The 26,073-nt window shown below is 65.7% G+C and overlaps 1 protein-coding gene across 2 annotated transcripts; it reads left to right on the top strand.

The window, feature by feature from the left end:
• Positions 1-14,704: 14,704 nt before the first annotated feature.
• On the top strand, positions 14,705-25,520 carry SLC22A11 (solute carrier family 22 member 11). Of its 2 annotated transcripts, XM_062197793.1 has the most exons (10): positions 14,705-15,106; positions 16,216-16,319; positions 18,361-18,515; positions 18,602-18,770; positions 20,284-20,407; positions 22,503-22,615; positions 23,453-23,667; positions 24,130-24,238; positions 25,026-25,232; positions 25,457-25,520. In XM_062197793.1, exons 1-10 carry the CDS (start codon positions 14,705-14,707, stop codon positions 25,518-25,520), a joined length of 1,662 nt encoding a protein of 553 aa, XP_062053777.1. The 2 variants fall into 2 exon arrangements, with proteins under 2 accessions (XP_062053777.1, XP_062053778.1); XM_062197794.1 differs by lacking the exons at positions 23,453-23,667; positions 24,130-24,238.
• Positions 25,521-26,073: the final 553 nt, after the last annotated feature.

Genomic DNA, 26,073 nt, shown 5'->3' with positions numbered 1-26,073 from the left:
CCCAGGGTCTGTGTCAGCAGGGAGCTGGCCGGGAGTCCAGCGTGGGTCAGTGGTGGGCCAGGCGCCCACTCGGACGGTTTGCTGTGGCTTGGGCAGCCCCGTCGGCTTGGCCTCCGGTGACGACAGTGTTGCTGGCAGGTTCCCCAGGAGGGTGCGCAGGTCAGTCCCCGTGGGCTCTTGGAAACGACCAGGGTCCAGTCACCAGCCTTATGGGATCCAGTCCGCTCTCGAAGCCCCCGCCCTATCCCCTGCCCAATCACGTGAGACCTGGGGGACTACGTGGGACTTGGGGGAGGGGCGGTATATTCAAACTCCCTGCCCAGAACAGGTGGGCAAAATCCAAGCTCAAAGAGGAACCAGGGCGCAGAGCGCAGCTGTGAAAGCCGGACTATTTCTGGGAGCTTTGCTCCAGAGCAGCCCTCGACGGCACCAGAAATACCCTTGGGGGTGGGCCCGAGGGCAGCAGGCCTGAGGCCGACCCGGCTGCCTTCCAGACGGGGCCCCGGAGTGCGGGGCAGTGGCCGTGGCGAGCGGTGCATCGAGGGGCAATGCAGACCCCAGACCCTGGCACAGGAAACAATGCACAAGACGGGGCCTGTGGTCTGAGGGCTGCAGCCACAGCACCTGTGTCCTGGGGGGGCTGAGGGGCACTGGGAGATAGAGGACGGCTCAGGGCTGGGTGCGCAGAGCCCAGCCCCCACTCCTTTCTTTTTCCTTGGTTCTCACTGCTCCCCACCCCACCCCCTCACATGCACCTGCATACGTTCAATGTCAAACCCACAAAGGTCCAGGGCGGAGGTCTGCCCACCCCTCCCCACGGCGCTCCACTTTGCCTGCCCATGGGGGCGCAGAGAGAATGGAGCGATCACTGAGATCTGAGCCCTGCCCTGGAGACCATCCGGGAGACTGAGGCTCGCGGGGAGTCCCTGGTCTGCACCCCCACCTGGGCCTGTGACAGTGGAGGGGCTCTCGGCCCCTCGGGAAGGTGCCTGCGGCTCAGCTGCGGCCCCTGGGCGCTGGGCCCATGGCGGCCCTTCCCTGTGGTTTCCCTTTCTGTCGTAGCAGTGACCTGTGGTCAACCTGAATGCTACATGGAAAGTTCCAGAAATGAACAACGGCTAAGCCTGAAGTCATGGCACCTGAGTGGCGTGACGAGGCCCCTTTGTCCAGTGTCTCCGTGGTCACTCAGTGCCGTCGCAGTCATGGGGAGGACACACGGCCTGGAGTGGGTCAGGGGGTGGCTGTGGTTTCAGGCGCCCACTGGGGGTCCTGGGGTGCACCCCCCGGACACAGGGGTACCATGCATTTATAAACAGACCTAAAGTGGGCGTGATGCCGTGAACTCTTTCTAAAAAAGATTTATTTATTCAAGAGTCAGAGAGAGGGAGAGGGAAAAACAGAAGAGAAATTTTCCACCTGCTGGTTCACTCCCCAAATGCCCACACCAACCAGGGCTTACCTGGGCCAAAGCCAGGAGCCAGGGGCTTCATCTGGGTCTCCCATGTGGGTGCAGGGGCCCCAGGACTTGTGCCATCTTCTACTGCTTTACCAGGCCACAGCAGAGAGCTGGAGCAGAAGAGGAGCAGCCGGGACTTGAACCAGCGCTCCACTATGCGCAGCTTAGCGCGCCGGTGCCACGCTGAAGTCTTTGTGAAGACAAGGAGCAAAGAGAGCACTGGCACCATGAATCTGACTGCCAACACTGACCCATGGCCTGTGAGGTGCCGTGAGGCTCTTGGATGGGAGAGGGGGTCAGGCGTGGCCTTCAGAGGAGAGGAGGCGGCTCTGGGGACAGAGGGGGCAGCGTTTGTGACTCCCGCCACGGCCAGGAGGGCAGAGCCTTGGCAGATCAGCAAGGTGCCTGGGGGGAGGGCACACATGGTGTTGCTCTCACAGCTCGAGACTCCCCCCCCCCCCCCCCCGCCAAGTGCCCTCCCCGGCCCCTCACCTGAGAGCTTCCCCAGGGAGGCCGACTCCTCGCACCCACGGTGGGGTGGGCTGAGGGAAGGATCCGGAAGCTCTAATTCCCAGGAGGGGTGTGTTCCCAGAAACGGCGCCAGTGGAGCCGGCCAGGCCTGCGATCCTAGTGCAGAGCGAAAACAGGACGTGGGTGCTGGGGAGGGGCCCGGGGCACCCCGAGACGCGGGTGCTGGGGAGGGGCCCGGGGCACCCCGAGACGCGGGTGCTGGGGAGGGGCCCGGGGCACCCCGAGACACGGGTGCTGGGAGGGGCCCGGGGCACCCAGAGACGTGGGTGCTGGGGAGGGGCCCGGGGCACCCCGAGACGTGGGTGCAGGGAGGGCCCCAGCGCAGGGCTGTCCCCGCATCTGGATTTCCAGGCGCTGCGAGCCAGGCCGCCCCTCGCGAAGCTGAGCTCCATGGCGTCCCCAGACCTCGCTGCCCCACCGCTCTTGTCCCCGGTGCTGTCGCTGGCTGCCCTGCCGCTGCGCCCGTGCTGGACAGAGGCACGAGTGGAGGAGACAGGCCCACGCCAGAGCTACCTCTAACCCTGGACGGCATCCGGGACCGACCCCTGCCTCCGCCCCCAGCCTCCACCCCCAGCCTCCGCCCCACGGAGGTGCATCTACATAGGACCGGGCCCACACCGGCCTTCTAGCGAGCCGTCCCCCGGGGCCAGCAGGCAGCGACTCTGGGCTCTGGGTGTCTCCCTGACCCTCAGGGCGGGGCTGGGCGAGGACAATTCACAGGGGGGCGGAGACTGCGCCCCCCACCCCGGGCCTGGGCCCCTCCCTGCCCTGGGGACAGGCTGTAGGCACACAGCTGGGGCTGGGGACCGCCAGGGTCTCCCCCGGAGAGGACAGGTGGCAGGAGAGCCTGGAGGACGGGCAGGCTGGCGGCTCACACGCCGTCCGCTGGCAGCTGGGAGAGGGCAAGAAACTGCCCACTGGGCTGCCACGTGCAGGGGACGGGCGCTGTGGATTGTGGGAAGGTGCGACTCCGACTCTCCCGCTGTGGATTGTGGGAAGGTACGACTCCGACTCTGCCGCTGTGGATTGTGGGAAGGGTGCGACTCCGACTCTCCCGCTGTGGATTGTGGGGAGGGCGCGACTCCGACTCCCCCGCTGTGGATTGTGGGAAGGTGCGACTCCGACTCTCCCGCTATGGATTGTGGGAAGGTGCGACTCCGACTCCCTCGCTGTGGATTGTGGGAAGGTGCGACTCCGACTCTCCCGCTATGGATTGTGGGAAGGTGCGACTCCGACTCCCCCACTGTGGATTGTGGGAAGGGTGCGACTCCGACTCTCCCGCTGTGGATTGTGGGGAGGGCGCGACTCCGACTCCCCCGCTGTGGATTGTGGGAAGGTGCGACTCCGACTCTGCAGCCAGGGACTTCCCTCACTCACTCACTCATTCATCCAGTCACTCACTCATTCACTCAGTCGCTCGCTCGCTCCACAAGATATGGGAGCCCTTACCAGAGAGCAGTCTGGGAATAGCAGCCCTGATTCAAAGGCTGAGTCCACCTTCCCCCTCTGCACACGCACACGCTCACACAGCCATGCTCTCACGTGACACGCACACCTTACACAGGTCCACGGACGACCGTGTTTATTTTAGCTGAAGCGAAGGGAGGTAAGAGGCAAACCCCGAGCCTCAGCAAGGAGAGGAAGGCAGCACAGCAAAGGACAACAGCGGCAGACAGGGCCTCCGCCCTCAGACAGGCGCCTGCGGGACCTCCGCCCTCAGACAGGCACCTGCGGGACCTCCGCCCTCAGACAGGCACCTGCGGGACCTCCGCCCTCGGGCAGGCAGCTGCTGGAACAATGCACTCTGGCCCCAGGCGGGGACGTCGAGGCAGATGGGCTCTGGGCAGAGATTCGCGTGTCTGAGGCCGCCGGGCAGGCTCTGGACACACCCGGGAACAACGGAGAGAGCCGGCAGGCAGGAGGGGGGGTTGTCCTGAATCAGCGGGGTGGGGGTTGTCCTGAATCAGTGGGGGGGGGGGGCTCACTGGGGTGCAGGTGCGGGTGGTTCCTGGGGAGGGGCCCCTCTCTGGGTCCTTGGCACCCCTGGAGCTGCAGAGCCAGGGCCTGGTTCTGAAGGGGGTGGGGTGAGAGGGCACCGCAGCATCTGCCGGTCACCCCCCCCCCCGTGCCTCAGGACCTTTGTCCTTTCCCTCTGCTGATACCCTGATGGCTGACCCCTCATTCACGCCATTACACATCTGCTCCAATGTCGGCTCTTCAGGAGCCCTGCACCCCTGACTTGAGGGACTCCCCTCGCAGGCCCGGCCCCACCCTCCCCCTGCAGCAGGGGCTTCTGGGACAGGCTGTGTGTCATACCCTCAGGGGTGTCACAGGGTAGGCACTCAGGAAATGTTTGCTGAATGAATGAATGAGAGCACAGGGTGAGCCCCCAGGGACGAGCATGGGTATGGGCCCAGGGCTCAGACCTGGGGGTCCCCGAGAGTCTCAGTGCTCCCCGAGTCGTATGCCACCTGCTCGCGCCACGCCGGTGCTGTGCTCTCCTGCCTGTGCCTGTGCCACACCCCCACGTGTGCCACCTCCCCGGCTGTCCGTCCTTCATGTGGGGCAGGGTTAGGGTTGGGGTTGGGGTTCGGGTTAGGGAGCCACAGCCCCGAGCCGGGCTGCGACATCACTCTTGCAAGATCCACAGACGCAGAGAAAGCATCGGCGAATCCAGCACCATTTCTGTGAAAGCCTCGGGAAATTGGGGGCAGAAAGGAGCACCCCGAGTCTGAGAAAGGCCTTGGTGGGGGAGGACGGGGAGAGACCAGCCACATCCAACATTGTACCCAAGGGCAAAAGGGCCGGACATTTGGGGCCGGCGTGGTGGGGCAGCGGGTGGGGCCGCCTCTGACGCCGGCATCCCATAGGGGTGCCGCTTCGAGTCCCGGCTGCTCCACTTCTGATCCAGCTCCCTGCTAATGAGCCTGGGAAGGCAGCTAAGATGGCCCAGGTACTGGGGTCCCTGTCACCCACATGGGAGACCCAGATGGGGTTCCAGGCTCCTGGCTTCAGCCTGGCCCAGCTCTGGGGAATGACTCTCTCTCTCCCTCCCTGCTTCCTCTCTGTAACTGTGCCTTTAAAATAAAATAAAAAACCAAAATAAATCTTTAAAAAAAAAAAAAAAAAGACTGCCTGCCTGCAAGATAGGAACAGGCGAGGACGTCGCTCTTACCGTTCTTGTTCCGTGTGAGCACTGCCGGCGCAGCAGGGCACGAGAGAGACAGAAAAGGCACCAGACCACCTCTAGTTGCATCCAAAATGATGATCTACACGGAAAACCCTGAGAATCTACCAAAATACCCCAAATACCCCCCTCAGGCCAATACATGAGTTTAGCAAGATCACAGGTCAACCCACAAAGTCAGCTGCATTTCGGTACTGGCAACGAGCAACCGGAAACCAACCATTGCTCAAGGTACCATTCACCACAGCTCCAAGAAGCAACATCCTTGGGTACAAGTCTAGGAAGACGACACGAGGGCTCTATGGCTGAAACTTCTGCCTGTGCAGGATCCCAAGCCAGGCGGCAGAAGCACCGTGTTCACCGGGTGCGGCCAGGTGGGGATTCCGCGTGGCTCGCCCAACCCAGGTCTCTCCCTCTCTTTTGTAAGCTTAATTCATTTTATTTCATTAAAAGGCAGAGTGAGAGAATTAGAGAGAAGGAGGGAGAGGGAGGGCGAGAGAAAGAATTTTCCATCCCGATCCCGCCCCCCCCCCCCAACAGTAAGGATGAGCCCAAGCCAGGAGCCAGGCACTCCATCAGGTCTCCCCGAAGGTGACGGGGACCCAAGTGCCCGAGCCGTCCTCTGCTGCCTCCCATGTCTACCTCTGTCCGCTGGGGGGGGGGGGGGGGCGGGCGGAGGCGGGGCTCCGCTGCGGGATGCAGGTGTCCACTGCGCTGGCCAGAAGGAACTCTCGGACCCTGGCCCGCCCAGCACCAACCTGCAGGGCGCCTCCCAAGAGTATTAGCTTTGCGTATGCAGCTCCCACTCTTACTGTTGGGAAAGCAGGCAAAGAGCAAGCAATGCAAACAAAGGCTGCTGGCTTAGAATTTGCTAGAACCGGCAGTGCGCCAGGGTCACCTGCCCTTGGCAGAGCCTCGGGGGAGAAGTTTTCAGGTGGGGAGGGCAGGGCGGGCGAGCTGCAGGCGGCTAACAGGCTGGCCCCGGGGAGTCTGGTCAGGCGGCAGATCCGGCTCTCTGGCGGTGACAGACGGAGCCCCCGCTATCTGGGCCCAGAGCCGCGGAGCCCAGGGGTTGGTTTTCCGGACTGATCGCAGTCGGCCTGCCTCTGTCCCTTGTACTGTCCTGCTCCACCCCGCCCCGGGCTGGCCTCTGCCCACGCGTGGCTCTGGGCGCCCCGGGGCTGTCCCAGGGCAGGTGCCTAGCGCCGGCTCGCCCGTGCCCAGCTCCACGCGCCGCCCGCCCTGCTCCTGCGGGCTCCCGGGTGTTGCGGGCGACGTCCACCTGCCTGGGGCTGCACCTGCAGCGTGCACCAGTCGTGGGCGCAGCTGGGGACGGGACCACGCCCGGCTGGCCAATGGGCAGCCCACCTCGCCCGGGTCCTACCTGCGCCGGGGCGGGGCTGGCGTGCTGTCACCACCTGGGCTGGCAGGTGAGGTGCATGGGGCGGGGCTGGGCGGAGCGGACTGGGCCTCGCCTCCCCCCGGGGCTGCTTTCCGGGTCGCTGCCCGCTGGCCTCCTGTTTGGGCTGGAGCCCCGACTCCCTTATTTATTTATACACTGTCTGCTGGTTTCCTCAAATTTCACGAAACCCTGCACCTGCTCGGTGGGGCGAGACGGGTGGTGAGGCCGCGGGCAGGTGTGCTGGAGCGCGAGGAGGCTCGGGGCCACCAGAGGGGGCGATGATGGGGAAAACAGGCTCCCGGGTCACCCAGCTGGTCAAGGCAGAGCCGGGGCTGAGGCGGCCTGGCTGGCTCCTGGCTGTGCTGTGAGCGCCCAGCAGGGCCCAGGCTCTCGGGGCCGAGGGTGCCACTTTGTTCCCGTGTAGCCTTTCCAAAACAGCTATCCGGGCAGAAACCCAGGCCTCTCGCCGGGCATTGGGTGGCCTGGTGCTGGTGCTGCCCAGAGCCACATGCCCCCCCCCCCACGCACTGGGGGAGCCTCAGGTGGAAATCCCGAGACTGGGGCTCTGCCCCCTGGGCTGGTGTCCCCGCATGGGGGAAGTTGGCAGTGTGGCCATCATTGGAGGGAGGCGGACATGGCCAGGGCAGTGCAGGCCAGGGAGGCACGAAGCCAGCACTGCCAGGCCCCCTCCACCAGGGGGCGGCGTGGGGCCGATGTTCCTGCTCTGGGCCAGGGGGCATCCTGGGCTGGTCCTGGCCAGCCCTGCCCTCCTGGGGGCTGTCTCCTCTTCCCGGGATTGCAGCCGACCCTGTGTGGCACCCCCAGGACGTAGCGGACACTCAGCGGGGACTTAGGAGAGGAAGGGCTGCTGACGGGCAAGTAGGGACAAGGTCTCAGCGGCAAAGTCTGCAGGACGGGGCTCTCGTTGGCCCCAGAGGAAACCCAAAGGTGCAGAGCCCCCTGGGCCAGGAAGTCCCGTCCGCATGGCTGCCCAGCTGTCCCCCAGCCCCCACCCCACTGGGAGCCCTGGCGGGGCGGGGAGGGGGTGCTGTGCAGTCTGTGTCCATTGCTGTAGCAGCGGGAGGAAACCGGGCAGCTGGAGCTGCCAAGGGCAGAGGAGACTTCTCGCGGACTTGAGCCGCGCCTCCTGTCCCCCCCGCCCAGGACCCCGAGGGCTGCCCAAGCCCCCTGCCCCCAGCCCCCCACAGGGGCGCCTCCCTGCCCCCTCCAGAAGCACCCAGCCGTGGCTCCCTGCCTGTGGCCCTGGGCGCCGAGAGCGTGATGAGCTGAAAATGAATCAGGTCATGGGTGAGCAGGACGCGCCTAACGAGATGTGAAGCCTCTGGTGTGCGGGGCGGCTTCCCCGGGGCCCAGGTGACACCGCAGTCCTTGTCACCGTCACTCAGACAGGCCGTGACACGCCGAGGGCCCCGGGCAGCAGCCAGATGAGCCTCACACAAGCTGGGTGGACAGTGGGGCTGGGGTGGGGGGGGGTTCCGGGTCCCAGGCAGGGCAGGCACTTACTGTCCCGCGTTTGGCACAGGTGTGCCGGCTATGAGTGCCTCTGACCTCGCCCCACAGATCCGGGGCAGGGCAGCCCTGGGGGGAGCGGGCTGTCAGTGCAGGGGCTCAGCAGGTTGTTAGCATTTTTAGCGGTAAAGTTTTTTTTTTTTTTAAAGATTTATTTATTTTACTTGCAAGTCAGAGTTATGCAGAGGGAGAGGGGGAGGGGGAGGGGGAGGGGGAGGGAGAGGGAGAGGTCTTCCATCCACTGGTTCACTCCCCAGTTGGCTGCAACAATGGCCGGAGCTGTGCCGATCCGAAGCCAGGAGCCAGGAGCTTCTTCCAGGTCTCCCATGTGGGTGCAGGGGCCCAAGCACTTGGGCCATCTTCTACTGCTTTCCCAGGCCATAGCAGAGAGCTGGATTGGCGGAAGTGGAGTAGCCGGAACTTGAACCGGCGCCCACATGGCTCAGGGCCTCTCCTCCCAGAGTTCCTGGCAGTGCTCTTGCTGGGATGCCCCCCAACCCCTGCTCCCCGATCCTCAGAAACGTGGCCTCTGCCAGGTCGTCCACCCTTGTCCCTGGGTTGCGGGTCCGGCCGGTACTGCATAGCCTGACTGTGCCGTCCCTCCCTGAGGGTTCACCCCGGCAGCGGATGTGCTGCTGAGTTCTCTCGCAGCCCTGGGCTCTGAGCCATGGGAAGCAACGGGGGGGGGGGGCAGTGCAGAGCCGTGGGAAGCAACGGGGGGGGGCAGTGCAGAGCCGGGGGGGGCAGTGCAGGGCTGGGGGGGGCAGTGCAGAGCCGGGGGGGCAGTGCAGAGCCGGGGGGGGGGCAGTGCAGGGCTGGGGGGGCAGTGCAGAGCCGGGGGGGGCAGTGCAGGGCTGGGAGGGGCAGTGCAGAGCCGGGGGGGGCAGTGCAGGGCTGGGGGGGCAGTGCAGAGCCGGGGGGGGCAGTGCAGGGCTGGGGGGGCAGTGCAGAGCCGGGGGGGAGCAGTGCAGGGCTGGGGGGGCAGTGCAGAGCCGGGGGGGGCAGTGCAGAGCCGGGGGGGCAGTGCAGGGCTGGGGGGGCAGTGCAGAGCCGGGGGGGCAGTGCAGGGCTGGGGGGGGGCAGTGCAGAGCCGTGGGAAGCAACGGGGGGGGCAGTGCAGAGCCGGGGGGGGCAGTGCAGGGCTGGGGGGGGCAGTGCAGAGCCGGGGGGGCAGTGCAGGGCTGGGGGGGCAGTGCAGAGCCGGGGGGGGGCAGTGCAGGGCTGGGGGGGCAGTGCAGAGCCGGGGGGGCAGTGCAGGGCTGGGGGGGGCAGTGCAGAGCCGGGGGGGAGCAGTGCAGGGCTGGGGGGGCAGTGCAGAGCCGGGGGGGGCAGTGCAGAGCCGGGGGGGCAGTGCAGGGCTGGGGGGGGCGGTGCAGAGCCGGGGGGGCAGTGCAGGGCTGGGGGGGGCAGTGCAGAGCCGGGGGCCAGGCGCTCACGACATCAGCAGAGGTTTGCTGGCTACAAGTCCAGGGTCAAGGTGTCGGCCAAGCATGGGAGTCGGGCATGGATCCTAGGACCCAGCATGGTGGCCGGTGTGAGAGCTGAGCGTGGATCCCAGGACCTAGCACGGGCGGCCGGCGTGGGATCGAGCGTGGATCCCAGGACCCAGCATGGCGGCCGGTGTGAGAGCTGAGTGTGGATCCCAGGACCTAGCATGGGCGGCCGGTGTGAGAGCTGAGCCTGGATCCCAGGACCCAGCATGGCGGCCGGCGGGGGAGCTGAGCGTGGATCCCAGGATCTAGCATGGCAGCCGGTGTGAGAGCTGAGCGTGGATCCCAGGACCTAGCACGGGCGGCCAGCGTGGGATCGAGCGTGGATCCCAGGACCCAGCATGGCGGCCGGTGTGAGAGCTGAGCGTGGATCCCAGGACCCAGCATGGCGGCCGGTGTGAGAGCTGAGTGTGGATCCCAGGACCTAGCACGGGCGGCCGGTGTGAGAGCTGAGCCTGGATCCCAGGACCCAGCATGGCGGCCGGCGGGGGAGCTGAGCGTGGATCCCAGGATCTAGCATGGCAGCCGGTGTGAGAGCTGAGCCTGGATCCCAGGACCCAGCATGGTGGCCGGCGCGGGAGCCGGGAGTGGATCCGCTGGTCCTGCCTCCATGGTTGACTCCTCCCCGCAGACCCCATGAGTCCCGCAGCCACAGAGCCAGAGGAGACTTGAGGGCCTGCCGTCCCCAGGCCGGCTGGGATGAAGGGAAAACGCAGCCTCGCCGGGAGCAGGAGCGGCCAGCAGGAAACTCCGCCCGTTTCCTCCTGCGTCCGCTCCCCGCTCCTCCGGACACAGGGCAGTGAGGGCGCTCAGGGAATGAGAACACGCCGTGCCCACGGAGGAGAAAGAAGGCCGGGAAGGGGGAGCGGTTAAACCCGGCCCGCGGGCGCTGCTGGCCCGGCTGGCGCGCTCTCCGCCAGGTCCGAGCTCGGCCCCGGCTATGCCGCAGCAGGTGGCCCACAGCCCGGAGAGCCGCGCCCGGTGCGAGCTGGGACAGAGCCCCTCCCAGCCCTTTCCCGCGATGCCAGACCAGACAACCGGCCAGAAACGGACAGGAGTGGACGAAGCTCAAACCCAAGGCGAACGAAGGGGCCGGCGCTGAGGCGCAGTGGGTAAAGCCGCTGCCTGCGTCACCGGTGTCCCGGCTGCTCCACTCCCGACCCGGCTCCCGGGAAAGCAGCAGGAGGCCGTCCGAGTGCTCGGCCCCGCACCCACGTGGAGACCGGACAGAGCTCCGGCTGCTCCACTCCCGACCCGGCTCCCGGGAAAGCAGCAGGAGGCCGTCCGAGTGCTCGGCCCCGCACCCACGTGGAGACCGGACGGAGCTCCAGGCTCCTGGAACCAGCCCTGGCTGTTGTAGGCTTTGAAGAGGTGAATCAGTGGATGGAATCTCTCTCTCTCCCTCCCTCTCTCTCTCTCCCTCTCTCTCTCTCCCTCTCTCTCTCTCCCTCTCTCTCTCTCCCCCCTCCCCCCTTCTCTCTGCCTTTCAAATAAAATGAAAACAAATAAAAATACAAAACTATGCTCGGCCTCTCTGAAAAGAAGCAAGATACAAAATAAAGGGACCCAGGGACACCGCTGGGCGTCTGTGAGCCTGGGCGAAGCCCACCGGCTGGCTGGAGGCAGCTGGGTGAGCAGCGACGTGGGACCACGGCCAGGGCCGCGGAGGGCGGGGCTGCCTCGCACAGCCACAGCTCCCTCGCCGTCAGCGGGATCTGCCCTGCGAACCTGCAAACACATCCACAATAGTGCATTCGTAGCATTGTTCGTTGGAGCCTTAAAAAAAGATTTATTTATTTATTTGAAAGGCAGAGAGGGAGAGAGAGGGAGAGAGAGAGGGAGAGAGAGAGACAGAGAGACAGAGAGAGATAGAGAGAGGTCTTCCATCTGCTGGTTCACTCCCCAGTTGGCTGCAACAGCCGGAGCTTCGCTGATCTGCAGCCAGGAGCCAGGAGCTTCTCCAGGTCTCCCACGTGGGTGCAGGGCCCCAAGGGCTTGGGTCATCTTGTACTGCTTTCCCAGGCCACAGCAGAGCTGGATGGGAAGAGGAGCAGCCGCTCGCGCTACGGTGGTTCTCGCCGCTGATGGACTCAATCCGCAGAGAAAGGGGTGAGCGCGGAGGGCCCGGGGAGGGGCGGCTTTCCTCCGTCCTTTGCTCAGGTCGGCGGCCGGCACAGCGACAGGAGACCCGCGGTCAGGACGCCCCTGCCGGGCACCGAGGGCCGAGTGTTGGCGGCAGCGCCATCTCGCAGGGGAGCTCAAGGAGGAAGAAGTGACTCTGTGTGCAGTGTCCTGCAGGAAACCCCCCCCCAGCACTGGCCCTCAGGGAGGAAGTGGGGCGCTGAGGCCGGGGTCCCGCCCCATCCTGCTGGGGGGACAGTGATGGCCCCCGGCTCTCTGACTTCCAGATGGACCACTGGGCATCTTCCCAGGGTGTGGGGGACACAGCAGACTCAGGACTCGGGTCCTGGGACACCGGGGGGCCTCTGTCCTCACCCAGTGTGAGCCCAGGGGTACCCTCGCCCCTTGCCAACCCCAGCGCCGGCCAGCATGGCAGGGCGCAGCCAAGCAAGGGGCCGGGGAGCTGGGCTGGGTCTGAGCTACTGTGATGACGATGCTGGCGGTGGACATCTTCAGTGGGGGTGGCTGATGTACTGCGGGACCGTTCACCCTCTCATTCAGTCCTCTGACTTGCAGCAGGAAGCCCCACCGTAGGGCTGTGGACCCTGAAGTTCAGGGACGTGAACCACCCAAGGGCGTTTGGCCCTGGCCTCTGCTTCACGGATGAGAGCCCTTGGCTCAGGGAGGTCAGCCGTGATGGCACTTCTGTGTCCGAGTCGCACAGATTAATTTAAAAGGACGCCGTGGAGGGCTTGGCAGCTAGAAGCTGAGGCTGTGTCCCTTCTGAATCCCCTCTCTCTCCTCCGCCTGGGGACCCTTGGGGGCTGGGCACCTAACACCACGGATGAGCCTGGTTCTGGAGATGCTGCAGTCCCAGGTGTGACCACCAGGTGGCGGAGCAGATGCACCAAACCCTGCCCCCAGCAGTCCCCCAAAAACCAGAAAATACAAATGAAAATGTCTTTGGCCTGGAAGTGGAAAGTCAGTTGGAGATTCCGGGAGCCTTCTGGCAAATCCGGGAGGTTTGACCTTCTGCTGTGAGCAAGCCCGGGGTGTCGTGACAGGCAAAGGGCAGGGAGGAAGTCCAGCCTCCCAACAGCATATGGAGGGGGGGGGCTCCCTCCCGATGGCGGGAATTCAGCCGCCGCCTCTAGCCTCTGAGGGGTCCCAGGGCGGCAAGACCACCGGGAGGCTCATTTTAAGATGCCAGTCCCCGGGTCCAGCCCAGGCCCCGGCAGGGGCTGGGGAACCAGCATTTAACCTGTGCGTCTCTGGTTTCCACTACAAAACCAAGGGAGCGGCACCTCCTTCCACTGACCAGAGACCTGGCGCCAGGGAGGGGCCGCTGCCCAGGGTCCCCGCTGGGCCCAGCGCCCCCTCTTAGCACACTGCTTGCTTGCACAACCCATGGTGGAGTGCAATTCTTTGTGTGTTGAGAGTTGGCTTGGGGGCGGGCGCTGTGGCTCAGAGGGGTAAGCCGCTGCCTGCAAAGCCAGAATCCTGTATGGGCGCCGGGCTCCAGTTCGAGTCCTGGCTGCTCCACTTCCAACCCAGCTCCTTGCTAATGTAGCAGTAGAAGATGGCCCAAGTGCTTGGGCCCCTGCACCCACGTGGGAGACCCGGAGGAAGCTCCTGGCTCCTGGCTTCTGCCTGGCCCAGCCCTGACCACTGTGGCCGGGATGAGAACTCGGTGGGTGACCCCAGGCCGGCTGCCCGCCCTCTCGGAGCCCATGGTTTCCTTGTTTGGGGGGGGGGGTAGCACCATTGCTCTCCCGGGCCACAGCAGGGAGGGAGGGAGTGCTCAGGGCACACCGCCAGCCCTGGCTGTCAGCTGTCGCCAAGGTAGGAGAGCCCTGGGACCTGGCTGGCCCAGTCACCATCACTACCTGAGACGCTGGGTCGCTGGGCACAGCCCTGCTCATCCCCCACCCTGCCTGCCCCTCAGCTCCAGCCCACCAGCGGCTTCTTTCTTTTCTTTTCTTTTCTTTTCTTTTCTTTTCTTTTCTTTTTTTTTTGACAGGCAGAGTGGACAGTGAGAGAGACAGAGAGAAAGGTCTTCCTTTGCTGTTGGTTCACCCTCCAATGGCAGCCGCGGCCGGTGCGCTGCAGCTGGCGCACCGCGCTGATCCGAAGGCAGGAGCCAGGTGCTTCTCCTGGTCTCCCATGGGGTGCAGGGCCCAAGCACTTGGGCCACCCTCCACTGCACTCCCGGGCCACAGCAGAGAGCTGGCCTGGAAGAGGCGCAACCGGGACAGAATCCGGCGCCCCGACTGGGACTAGAACCCGGTGTGCCGGTGCCTCTAGGTGAAGGATTAGCCTGTTGAGCCACGGCGCCGGCCCACCAGCGGCTTCTAAGAGGTGATGGGCTATGGGGCCCCGGCTCCCACCCCAGGGGAACCTACAGAGCGTCTGGAGCCAGACTCCAGCTGCTGCCTGGCAGGTGCGCATAGAGGCTCATGGCCCCTCCCCTAGCGTGATGCCACGCCCCCCCCCCCCCATCAGCCAGGAAGACCACACCTCTGGCTTCAGCAAAACGAACTGAGGAGGGGGCTTCACGCTTGGGTGGGAAGAGAGATTTCAGAGCACCCAGGAAGTGACCTAGACCTTGGGCTGCTTTGTCTCCGGAGCCCACGCCGAGGTTAACGTTTAACCAGCCGGGGGAGGGGCCGGCTTGGTTGATGTTCCTCCCACAGCTGTCACTCAGTGACATCGCAACATTGTCTCATTTTTCCTAAAAATCTGAGGGACTGGTTGCTCCGGCCCTGGGGGAGACCCAGAGGGTGGCTGAGCCCTCCTGGTGGGGGGCAGCTCGCCCCGCCGGCCGCTCGGGTCCCGGGACAGCCCCTGTCCCCCAGTGCCCCCTCTGCAGAGCGCTGAGCCGTCCACGTAGCAGGCACTGCCCCGCGCCTCCTGGGGTCTCGGTGGCCTTGGATCTGGGATTTGGCAACGGTGCGGTGGCCGCACGCGGACTCCTGGCGCCTCTGTCCATGGCGTTTGAGGACCTCTTGGAGCAGGCCGGGGGCCTGGGGCTCTTCCAGGCCCTGCAGGTCCTCACCCTCGTCCTCCCCGCCCTCCTGGTGCCCCCGCAGATGCTCCTGGAGAACTTCTCGGCCGCCGTCCCCGGCCACCGCTGCTGGGTGCCCCTCCTGGACAACAGCACGGCCCAGGCCGGCGTCACCGGGGCCCCGCGGCCAGAGGCCCTCCTGGCCGTGGCCATCCCACCGGGCCCCGACCGGCAGCCACACCAGTGCCGCCGCTTCCGCCAACCTCAGTGGCAGCTCCTGGACCCCAACGCCACGGCCGCCAACTGGAGCGAGGCGGCCACGGAGCCGTGCGTGGACGGCTGGGTCTATGACCGCAGCACCTTTGCCTCCACCATCGTGGCCGAGGTGAGGCCTCCCCAGACGGCCGCCCGTGACGGGGTGACCCCAGCGGCTCCCCACCACCAGCGAGGGAGGACTGTCCCCTGATGGCTGTGGCAGGCTGGAGCACCAGGGACAGGGGCTCCGGCGACAGGGCCGGCAGTGGGGGGAGGGGGCAGGAGGACCAATCCTGACCCGGGGGCAGCAGGCGGGCGGCATGGGTCTGTGGGCGGCCCGGGGTTGGGGAGGGTTTGGGCTCAGCAAGGTTCTGGCCAGGCAGACCTCACCTGGGGCGGGAGGGCGGTGAGGAGCCGGGGAGAGGACACGGCTGGACTGGAGGACTGGACGGCACAGGGGCAGCTGAGGGTCAGGGCTAGGGCCTAATTGACATGTGGCCAAGCAAACAACCCCCTGTCACCCAACACGTCTGCACGGACCACCCCGGATTCTGGTCAGGGCTGGGTCACAGCGCACCCCACCCTGCACCCGCCCCGCAGCAGGTGTTGTCCCAGTGCTGCTCCCGTAGGGGTGGGCGTGGCGGGGGTCCTGTTACTGCCGCTGTCTGAACCGTGAGACGTCGTAAGAAGCACAGAGAGGCTCCGTGACTTGCCCTGGGACACACAGCTCCAACACCGAGTCCTTTGTGGGAGTGGGGAGGGGACAGGAGGCTCCTTCCAACCGAGGGGGTGGGTGGGAGATGGACACAGTCCTGTGAGCACCAGGAAAGCCTGGCGGGGGACAAAGGTCCCTGGGTCTGAAGGGACAGGAGCCCAGTGAGGCGGGACACAGGGACTCGGGCAGGGTGGGGTGGGGGTGGGGTTTCTTCCAGGAGCAGAGGGAGCAGGGAGGAGTCCTGGGTGATGGCACGGCAGCTCTCTTTCAGGCCTGGGGCTGACCCCTGCGGCCCCTGCTCCCCCCACTGCCATTGTCATTCTCCTGCTCCCTGGGGTCCCTCCTGCCCCTGACCACGGCTGGGCCCCACGGTGTGCAGCAGGGCTCCGAGCGGGTGCAAGGTCCCACCGCCAGCAGACAGTGGCCTGGCTCCGGGGATCAGGGGGCCACGGCCAAGGCTGCAGGAGCACCCCCCCCAGGGGCCTCAGCCCCCAGCTCCCGGGTCCCGGGTCTCTCTCTTCCAGTGGGACCTGGTGTGCGACTCTGAGGGCCTGAAGCCCCTGGGCCAGTCCATCTTCATGGCGGGCATCCTGGTGGGAGCCGCCGCCTTCGGCCTCCTCTCCTCCCGGTGAGTGTCGCTCCCCGGAAGCAAGTGCAGCCGTGGGGGCGGGGGGACGGGAAGGCCGCCCCTGCACATCCGTGCTCCCTAACGGGACACCCACTTCCTCCCTGGCATCCAAACCTTGGTGCCATGTCAGCTTGCACGAGAATAGCACCTTCAGCTGTTGCCGAGCCTGACTGAGCTCCTACTGTATACCAGGCATGGCGCAGCCTGCCCCCTGGCAGCCCCAGGCCCTTGTCTCTCAACCCTAGGCACGGGAGCAGGGACGGGCGGGACCCATCCCGGCACCTGGGAGGGCTTCTCGGAGGAAGCGGCGTCTAAGCGGAGACCTGAGGGGTGGCTGAGACTTGCCAGAGAGGGAGAAGAGGCCGAGTGGGTGGAGTCTCACGGATCCCAGGGGCCTGGACGGAAGCAAAGGCCGGGGTCTGAGGCGGGGCGGGGGCACGGGGGGCCAGGTGAAGCCGCGCCAGGCCTCCGAAGCCCCCAGCCCCTGCCTCGCTCACGCTCACCCTCAGCCTCGTCTCCTGCCCTCGCCCTCCCCCTGCCCAGGGCACGCAGCGTCTGTGTGCTGGGTTTGGGAGCTGAGGCAGGCCCCACACATGGGGCCCAACCCCTGGCAGCCACGGAGGGACAGCCCTGCCCCCTACAGCACGCCCTTCCCCTCCTGCCCCTCGGTTTCCCCATGCCCACCCAGCTGTTCCGGGTCCCCCCAGGCCCCGACTGCCTCCCTCGCGCACCTGCCTCCTGCACCTGCCTCTCGCCTGGCCCCTCCCCGCTCGCCCTCCTGTGAAGCTGCCCTTGCTCCTGCTGGCCTCTCCCACCCCTCCCGGGCCCGAGGCCTCCCTGGATGCTCACATGAGCCAGGCACGCCATGCAGGGATGGGTGGGCAGGGGGCAGGGGGCGGCCAGGAGCCCCGTGCCTGTGCCCTCAGAGCTCAGAGCCGGGGGGAGCCCGGATCGCACTGGCCAGCGATCCGTGGAGGAGGCCACCAGGAAGTGGCGCTGGCCACCGGGAGCAACAGGGGCAGATGGCCGGGGCTGGACGCCTCTGAGCTGGTGGCGTGGGCGCGCCGAGCTGCCGAGGGGAGGACGAGTTCCACCGGACGCACACGGGGGGGGGGGGGGGGGGGAGGGGCAGCGGCTGCTGTCACCATGGCAGCCTGAGCCTAGGGCAGGGGTCCAGCTCACAGTCAGGGGCCGACAGCCCGCAGTCCTGGGGCCGCCCGTGCAGTCAGACACATGGCAGGAGTCAGGGCTGAGGCCCTCCCGCGGGGGCCGGGGTCCCTGCTCCTGGGCGCTGGACAGACAGGCAAGGCAGGGCCGAGGCACACTGTAGCAGTGCACACGTTGGGCAAGCGGCCTGGTGGCTGCAGAGACACAGGGCACACAGGCCCCAGGCTGAGGGGCCGCGTGGCTCCCGTGGGCCTTCGGCCGCGTGCACAGGTGAGGAGTGGTCTTGCTGGAGGTCGCGTGCACTTGGCCTCTCTGCTACCGTCGCTGGCTCCGTGCCTTGGTGGCCATAACCCAGGAGTCAACAGAAAACCCCCATTGCGTGTCCAGGGCCACCCACTGAGGGCAGAAGGGGGACACCAAAGCCGTATGGGTGCTGTTTTCTGATTGGCAAAGAAAGAGAGGGAGAGCAAGAGAGAGGGAGACAGACAGACAGACAGACAGACAGCTGTTGGCTGCCTTACTTCTCAGATGCCCACAACAGCTGGGACTGGGCCAGGCCAAACCCACAAGCCCGGAACGGGAAGGAGTCCAGTCTCGGGTGTGGGTGGCAGGGACCCGAGTCCTGAGCCGTCCCGGCTGCCATCCCGGATGTACGTGAGCGGGCAGCGGGCGCTGGAACCCAGGTCCTCGGATACGGGGCACCAGGGTCTTCACCGATGTGCCGGGCGCTCGCTCCACAACCCGTGTTTGTGACCACCAGGCTGCACTGTCCTGGGAGAGCAAGGCCAACAGCAGGGGCTCCCAGAAGCTTCCAGAAGGAGGAGCTGCCTGCGGGGGGGGGGCCCTCTCCAGGCCTCTCCGTGTCCCCCCACAGGTTGGGGCGGAAGCCCATGCTCACCTGGGGCTGCCTGCAGGTGGCTGCGAGCGGCACGGCCACCATCTTTGCTCCGAACTTCCCGGTCTATTGCGGCCTCCGGTTCCTGAGCGCTTTCGGGCTGGCTGGCCTCATCCTGGTCTTGATGACACTGAGTGAGTGCCAGGTGGGCCCCTGCCTGGGCTGGGGTGGGGGTGGCGGCAGGGGCGGGGCCCTCACTTGGCCCCTCCCTGCCTTGCAGCCGTGGAGTGGACCACGACCAGCAGGCGGGCCGTCACCATGACGATCCTGGGATGCACCTTCAGCACCGGCCAGATGGCCCTGGGCGGCCTGGCCGTCGCCCTGCGGGACTGGCGCACCCTCCAGCTGGCCCTGTCCGTGCCGCTGTTTGCTGCCGCTCTGATGTCCTGGTCTGTGCTACCCGGGGCGTCTTCCCATGGGACGGCTAGGGTGGGAGGCCGTCCCCTCACTCCCGTCGCCCTGGCTGGCCCCAGGGCCCCGAGATGATGCAGAGCGAGCCTGTTAGCCGAGCCCCACAGCTCCCAGCCAGCCCGACTGGCTGTCACTGGCCAGCCCTACAGCGTGTGATTTTTTTTTTTTTTTATTTGAAAGGCAGAGTTACAGAGAGAGAGAGAGAGAGAGAGAGAGAGAGAGGTCTTCCATCCTCTGGTTCACTCCCCAAACAGCTGCAATGGCCACAGCTGTACCCATCCAAAGCCAGGAGCCAGGAGCTTCATCCGGGTCTCCCATGCAGGTGAAGGGGCCCAAGCACTTGGGCCATTCCCCCACTGCTTTCCCAGGCACATTAGCAGGGAGCTGGATGCGAAGTGGAGCAGCCGAGATTTGAACAGGTACCCCATATGGGATGCTGGCTCTGTGGGCAGTGGCTTTATCCGCTACGCCACAGCACCAGCCCCTCGAATGGTGATTTTAAAGCAAATATCTAACTAGACACTGGAAAGTCAGACCGTATCTGAAAACAAGCGAGAATGAAGAAAATCAATATTTTATCTTCTCTTAAAAAACTGGAAGTTCCAGGGCTCCAGTCGAGTGGCAGCTGCTTCCCCGGCCCCTGGGCTGAGGCTGTGGCCCTGGGCTCTCCCGCACACCCCAGCGGCCCCCCGACCCGTTGCCCTGCTGCACAGCCCCGCGCGTCGGCGTGCGTGAGCGCCGAGCTTGGGTGTGAAAGCATCAGCAGCTGCAAACCCCCGAGGTCCGGAGACGCCTCCTTGAGCGGGGACCGGGGAGAGCGGGCCGAGGAGTCAGCACAGACCGTGGCCCCCTAAGTTCTCTTGTGTCCTGAGCCGGAGCCCAGCGGACCTGGGCTGGGACAGCTCCAGGCAGGAGCGTGGCGAATCGACAGGCACACGTCTTCTGCTGTGTCCTGGGCCCCTGCCCTAGGCCGGGAGACCCGACAGCCCCCAAACAAGAAGCCCCTGACCACGAGGAGGTCACAGCACATAACCAGCACGGAGGAAGGCCGAGCCGGGATGACCCTTCCTGGGCCCCCCAGTCACCATGATCGGGCTCAGAAAGGCCAGCGCCCCTGCCCGAGGTTGCCCTGGCCCAGCTGTGATGTCTTAAAGGGGCTTAACAAAAAACCCCAAACTCAGAACCGGGTGGCCTTTCTGTCACAGAACGACCCCAGCCCCACTGGAGTAGCAGGCGGCTCTTGGGACACCCATGGCCGGGCAGCCCGTGCCCTGCAGGCAGGTGTCCAGCAGCCCGAGAGGCTAGAGAGGGGGGCATGGGAAGAAGTTGGCTTGCAGCTGGATTGCGAGTCTGCCAGCCTGGCTGGAGCTGCACAGAGGGATGGCGCACATGGAGGGTCCCCTGCCCACCACCTCCCCGCCACGGACTGCGGGGAGTGCCCCGTGTGCACCACGATGGCACAGACCCAGCCCAGCCCCTGCTCTTTCCCAGGTGGCTGCCCGAGTCTGCCCGGTGGCTGATCATTACGGGCAAACCAGACCGAGCACTTCGCGAGCTCACCAAGGTGGCGAGAATCAATGGGCACAAGGAAGCCAAAAAGACACTGACCATGGAGGTGAGACACTGCCCTCTGTGCCTCGGAGTGTGACTTGACCCAGGAAGGCCAGCCCAGAGGTACTGTCAGGGAGAACACTGCCAGCCACCCCACGGCCAACCCCGTCACCACCATCACCACCACCATCATCACCACCACCACCACCATCACCACCACCACCACCATCACCACCACCATCATCACCACCATCACCACCACCATCATCACCATCACCATCACCACCACCATCACCTCCATCACCATCATCACCACCACCATCAGCATCACCACCACCATCACCAGCACCACCACCACCAGCACCACCACCATCATCACCAGCATCACCACCACCATCATCACCATCACCACCACCACCATCACCATCACCACCACCATCACCACCATCACCACCATCACCATCACCACCACCACCACCATCATCACCACCACCACCATCACCAGCACCACCACCACCAGCACCACCACCATCATCACCAGCATCACCACCACCATCATCACCATCACCACCACCACCATCACCACCACCATCACCACCATCACCACCATCACCATCACCACCACCATCACCACCACCACCACCATCATCACCACCACCACCATCACCACCACCACCTCCATCATCACCATCACCTCCATCACCATCATCACCATCACCTCCATTACCACCATCACCATCACCTCCATCACCATCACCACCATCACCATCACCTCCATCACCACCAGCACCAGCACCACCATCACCACCACCACCATCACCATCACCATGATCACTTCCATCACCATCTCCACCAGCACCATCACCACCACCATCACCTCCATCACCACGATCACCTCCATCACCAGCACCACCACCACCATCACCACCACCCCACCACCATCACCACCACCACCTCCATCACCACCATCATCACCATCACCTCCATTACCACCATCATCATCACCTCCATTACCACCATCACCACCATCACCATCACCTCCATCACCACCAGCACCAGCACCACCACCACCACCATCACCTCCATCACCACGATCACCTCCATCACCACCACCACCACCACCATCACCACCACCCCACCACCATCACCACCACCACCTCCATCACCACCATCATCACCATCACCTCCATTACCACCATCATCATCACCTCCATTACCACCATCACCACCACCTCCATCACCACCAGCACCAGCACCAGCACCACCAGCACCAGCACCACCACCACCACCATCATCACCACCACCACCACCATCACCACCATCACCACCACCACCATCACCTCCACCATCACCACCACCACCACCATCACCACCAGCACCATCACCATCACCACCATCACCTCCATCACCACCACCACCATCACCTCCACCACCATCACCTCCACCATCACCACCACCACCACCATCACCTCCATCACTATCACCTCCACCACCACCACCACCACCACCACCATCACCTCCACCACGATCACCTCCATCACCATCACCACCACCACCACCACCATCACCTCCATCACCACCACCACCACCAGCACCACCACCATCACCACCATCACCACCATCACCTCCATCACCATCACCTCCATCACCACCACCACCACCAGCACCACCAGCACCACCAGCACCATCACCTCCATCACCACCACTACCACCAGCATCACCAGCATCACCACCATCACCTCCATCACCACCAGCACCACCAGCACCACCAGCACCACTACCACCACCACCATCACCTCCACCATCACCACTACCACCAGCACCACCATCACCTCCATCACCACCACCACCAGCACCACCAGCACCACCAGCACCACCAGCACTGTGTCTCCCCAGGTAAGCAGACTCAGCCCACACTGCACACTCACCTCCTGGGACTGCTCGGTGCCCTGGGGCAAACAGGCCGCACTTACTTAAAGGCGGGCATTGGAGGAAGCAAGTGTCAGCAGAGGACTTGCTGCCGGGACCGGGGACACAGCCTGCGGAAGCCTCTGCACTGCCCCGCCCCCAGCCAGAGGCCTGGCCGGCACCCCCACCACTCCCCCCGCCCTGCCGGGCCATTCACCCGCCCGCTCCCTGTGCTCCTGTTCTCCCCGGAGGTGCTGCTGTCCAACATGGAGGAGATGGCCTCTGCGAAGGCCCACAGGTCTGTGCTGGACCTGTTCCGAGTGCCTGAGCTCCGCTGCAGGACCTGGACCCTGATGGCAGTGAAGTAGGCTGGCTGGGGCCTGGGTGGGGTGGGGGAGGGGGCACAGGGCTGGGGACCGGGGTGGGGGTGGGGATAAGGGACAGAGGGCCAGGGATGTGGACAGAGGAGGGATAGGGGGCCAGTCTGGGGACAGGGGCAGGGACTAGGGGACAGACCGGGGAAGGGGGTGGGGGTGGGGGACAGGGATGTGGACAGAGGAGGGACAGGGGGCCAGTCTGGGGACAGGGGCAGGGACTAGGGGACAGACTGGGGAAGGGGGTGGGGGGTGGGGGACAGGGATGGGGACAGAGGAGGGACAGGGAGACAGGCTGGGGACGGGAGTAGGGACGGGAGACCGGAGCTGCCGTTCCCGTTGGGTTTTGTTGCCATCCGTGGTTAACCCACTTGTTTCCATGGAAGGTTCTAGAACGTCCTTTGAGCCCGAGCCAAGTTGTTCCCCCACATGGCCCGTGAGAACTTCAGAACTTCAGGGTGGGGGGCCCGGACACAGACTGACAAGTAGAGACAGAGCTCTCCCACCTGCTGGCTTGTTCCTTCATGTCTACACAGCCAGGGCTGGGCCGGCTCAAAGCCAGGCGCTGGGAGCTCCACCCACCTCCCCCGGTAGTGCCAGGACCCCAAGTCCTCGGGCCCTCACCGGCGGCCTCCCAGGGCACCCCCGGCAGGGAGCTGCAGCTGTGGGCAGGGCTGGAACTGGAAGCCCAGCTCTGCCTGCTCCCTGGGGACCTCGAGGTAGGCCCGCCAGCCCAGACAAGCTCAGGGGACAGGCGATGCCACGGGGCAGGTGTTGGGGGCCCAGCTGCCCTGGGGACGGAGCCTGGCACCCGCTCTGTTCCCTAGCTTCACCCTGACCGTCTCCTACTACGGGCTGGTCCTGGACCTGCAGAGCCTGGGGAGCGACATCTTCCTGCTGCAGATCCTCTTCGGCGCCGTGGACTTCCTGGGCCGGGCTGCCACCGCCTTCTTCCTGAGGCTCCTGGGCCGCCGGGCGACCCTGGCCGCCTCCCACGCTCTGGCCGGCTCCTCCATCCTGGCCAACGCGCTGCTGCCGCGAGGTGAGGCCAAGGCCGGGAGGGCAGCCGGGCACACGTGTGTGGGCGTGCACAGGGCGCGCCTGGGCCTGCGTGTGGGTGTGCATGTGCGTGCAAACATGTGTGTGCGTTTTGACACAGGGGCACACATGTGTGCACGCAGGGAGGTGCGTGCGCGTCTCTTCTCGCCTGTCCCGCTGTCGGGCTCAGGAAGGCCCGGGATGCGCGTCCTGGGGCGGCGGAGGACAGGGGAGGGAGACGCCCGCAGGCGGAGCCCGGCGCGGGGCAAATCCCTGCCTTGGGGGTCTGTGGCCGCCCCGCGAGGGCGCAGGAAGGCGGAGCTGCCCAGGGAGCGGTCCAGGGGGAGTCCAGGCCCCCAGCGCCCCCGCGGTGGTCCTGCCGCAGCCTGGCTTCTCCGGGCCCTGTCCCTGCCGGCCTGGGTTCCTGCCCGGGGCCCGGCCCCTCACGCCCGCTTCCTCCGCCCAGACTGGCCGACGCTGCGCGTGGCGCTCGCCGTGCTGGGCAAGGGCTGCTTCGGGACGGACTTGACCTGCCTCTCCCTGTACAAGAACGAGCTGTTCCCCACCTCGCTGCGGTAGGCGGGGCCGCGCGGGCAGGGCGGGGCGCTGGGGGGTCGAGGGGTCGGGGGTCTGGAGCCAGGGGGACCTCTCCAGAGCAGCACAGGAGGCCCCCCGCCCCCGCCCCCTCGGGAACACCAGGACTGGGGCGACACCTCCTATGTGGCCAGGACCTCCCCTCCGGGCCCCGGGGAGCCGCCTGTCTCCGCACACCCCAAGGCTGCAGCAAACACGCAAGGCCACAGACGGGGAGATGTCGACCCGCAATTAGCCACGGAGGGTGGGGGGAGTTGAGGCTCAAGGGTAGGCGCTGACTGACCGGAGGGCCGGGCTGGGCCAATCCAAAGCCAGGAGCCAGGGCTTCTTCCGGGTCTCCTATGCAGGTGCAGGGGCCCAAGGACTCGGGCCATCTTCTACTGCTCTCCCAGGCCATAGCAGAGAGCTGGATCAGAAGCGGAGCAGCCGGGACTCAAACCGGCGCCCATATGGGATGCCGGCACTGCAGGCGGTGGCTTTACCCGCTACGCCACAGCGCCGGCAAATGTATATTGATTCATTTATATCCCATCAAAATCTAGACTGCTAGACTCTGGTGTCCTAATGACAGAGAGAAAGGGGTGGACCCTAGGCCCTGAAGGGCTATGTGGACAAATCTAGGTGGGCTGCATGGAGGAGGTGGCATTAAGGGAGGCCTTGAACAGGCAGCTCCCTCCCCCATCCCCGGGCACCCCAGTCGCAGCCCGACTGCCCCACGTGCTGACCCAGTGGCGGCCGTGACGGGGCCTGCACCCCCCTCGCCTGCAGGATGACCGCAGATGGCCTCCAGCAGTCGGTAAGCCGGCTCGGGGCCATGCTGGGCCCCCTGGTCAGGATGGCCCGCCAGGCCCTGCCGCTGCTGCCGCCGCTCTCCTACGGCCTGGCCCCCGTCGTCTCCAGCCTAGGAGTCCTGCTCTTCCTCCCCGAGACCCAGGGACTTCCGCTCCCCGACACCATCCAGGACCTGGAGGGCCAGTGAGTGACGGAGGCCACGTGGGGGGGGGAGGGGACGTGGGGGGGGAGGGGGAGGGGGGAAGCGTGGAGGGGGGAGAGGAAAGGGTGGAAGTGGAGGGGGAGGGGTGGGGTGCAGTGGGCACTGAAGCTCCACCCCCAGGCTCCCCGCTGACCCCAGCTCTGCCCCACACCCCCGAGTGCGGCCGCTCGGTCACAGGTCATTGCTGTCTCTTTGCACGTTCCAGGAGATCGGCCAAGGCCAGGGGCAGCAGGCGCGAGGTGGCCGTGATGGAAAGCACCTGGCTTTAGAATGGCCGCCTGCCGGAGCAGCTGGGTGGAAGCGGCGGAGACTCCCGGACCCCGCATGGCAGGGTGGGCGTGGCTCTGCTGCTCGCCCGACCTGTTCTCCCCCACCTTGCCCGGGTCCCGCAGGAGCCTGGGGCAGTGGGACACACCTGCCCGCGTGACCCTTCCCAGCCGGCCTCCCAGCTTCGCACCCCAACTCAGCCTGGGGCTCCAGGTTCACCCCACCCCCACGGAGCCCTCACCTCTAAGTGGGAGAGGCTGTGGGGTCTCCGATCTCTGCACAGGTCACGGTTCAATAAATGCAGCCTGCCCCAGGGTCACCAGGTACAGGTGTCCAGGTCGTGCCCACCCCAAAGGTGACTCCCAGCCCAGCGCACCCTGGCTGCCACCTCCCATCCAGTTCCGTGGGCCTCCTGCCCTGGCTGTGGGTGGCCGCACTCCTGGCCCCTAACACGGGCGAGACGAGGCTGTTGGCTGTTCAGTTGTCACCTGTATTCACTGCGCGAGGAGGACCACACTGGTACCCAAGCAGGGCCACTGGGGGCCGCACCCAGGG

The sequence above is a fragment of the Lepus europaeus genome, chromosome 7 (assembly GCF_033115175.1).
Source record: "Lepus europaeus isolate LE1 chromosome 7, mLepTim1.pri, whole genome shotgun sequence".
NCBI lineage: Eukaryota > Metazoa > Chordata > Mammalia > Lagomorpha > Leporidae > Lepus > Lepus europaeus.
Note: the sequence above shows the minus strand (reverse complement) of the source record. Positions and strands in the feature narration are given on the sequence as shown.

Bases quoted from the DNA above. Each gene is read 5' to 3' on its own strand.
- SLC22A11 (XM_062197793.1), top strand. From the start codon at position 14,705: ATGGCGTTTGAGGACCTCTTGGAGCAGGCCGGGGGCCTGGGGCTCTTC. The intron at 15,107-16,215 runs GTGAGGCCTCCC...TCTCTCTTCCAG, and splicing joins CCTCCACCATCGTGGCCGAG to TGGGACCTGGTGTGCGACTC. The intron at 25,233-25,456 runs GTGAGTGACGGA...TGCACGTTCCAG, and splicing joins ATCCAGGACCTGGAGGGCCA to GAGATCGGCCAAGGCCAGGG.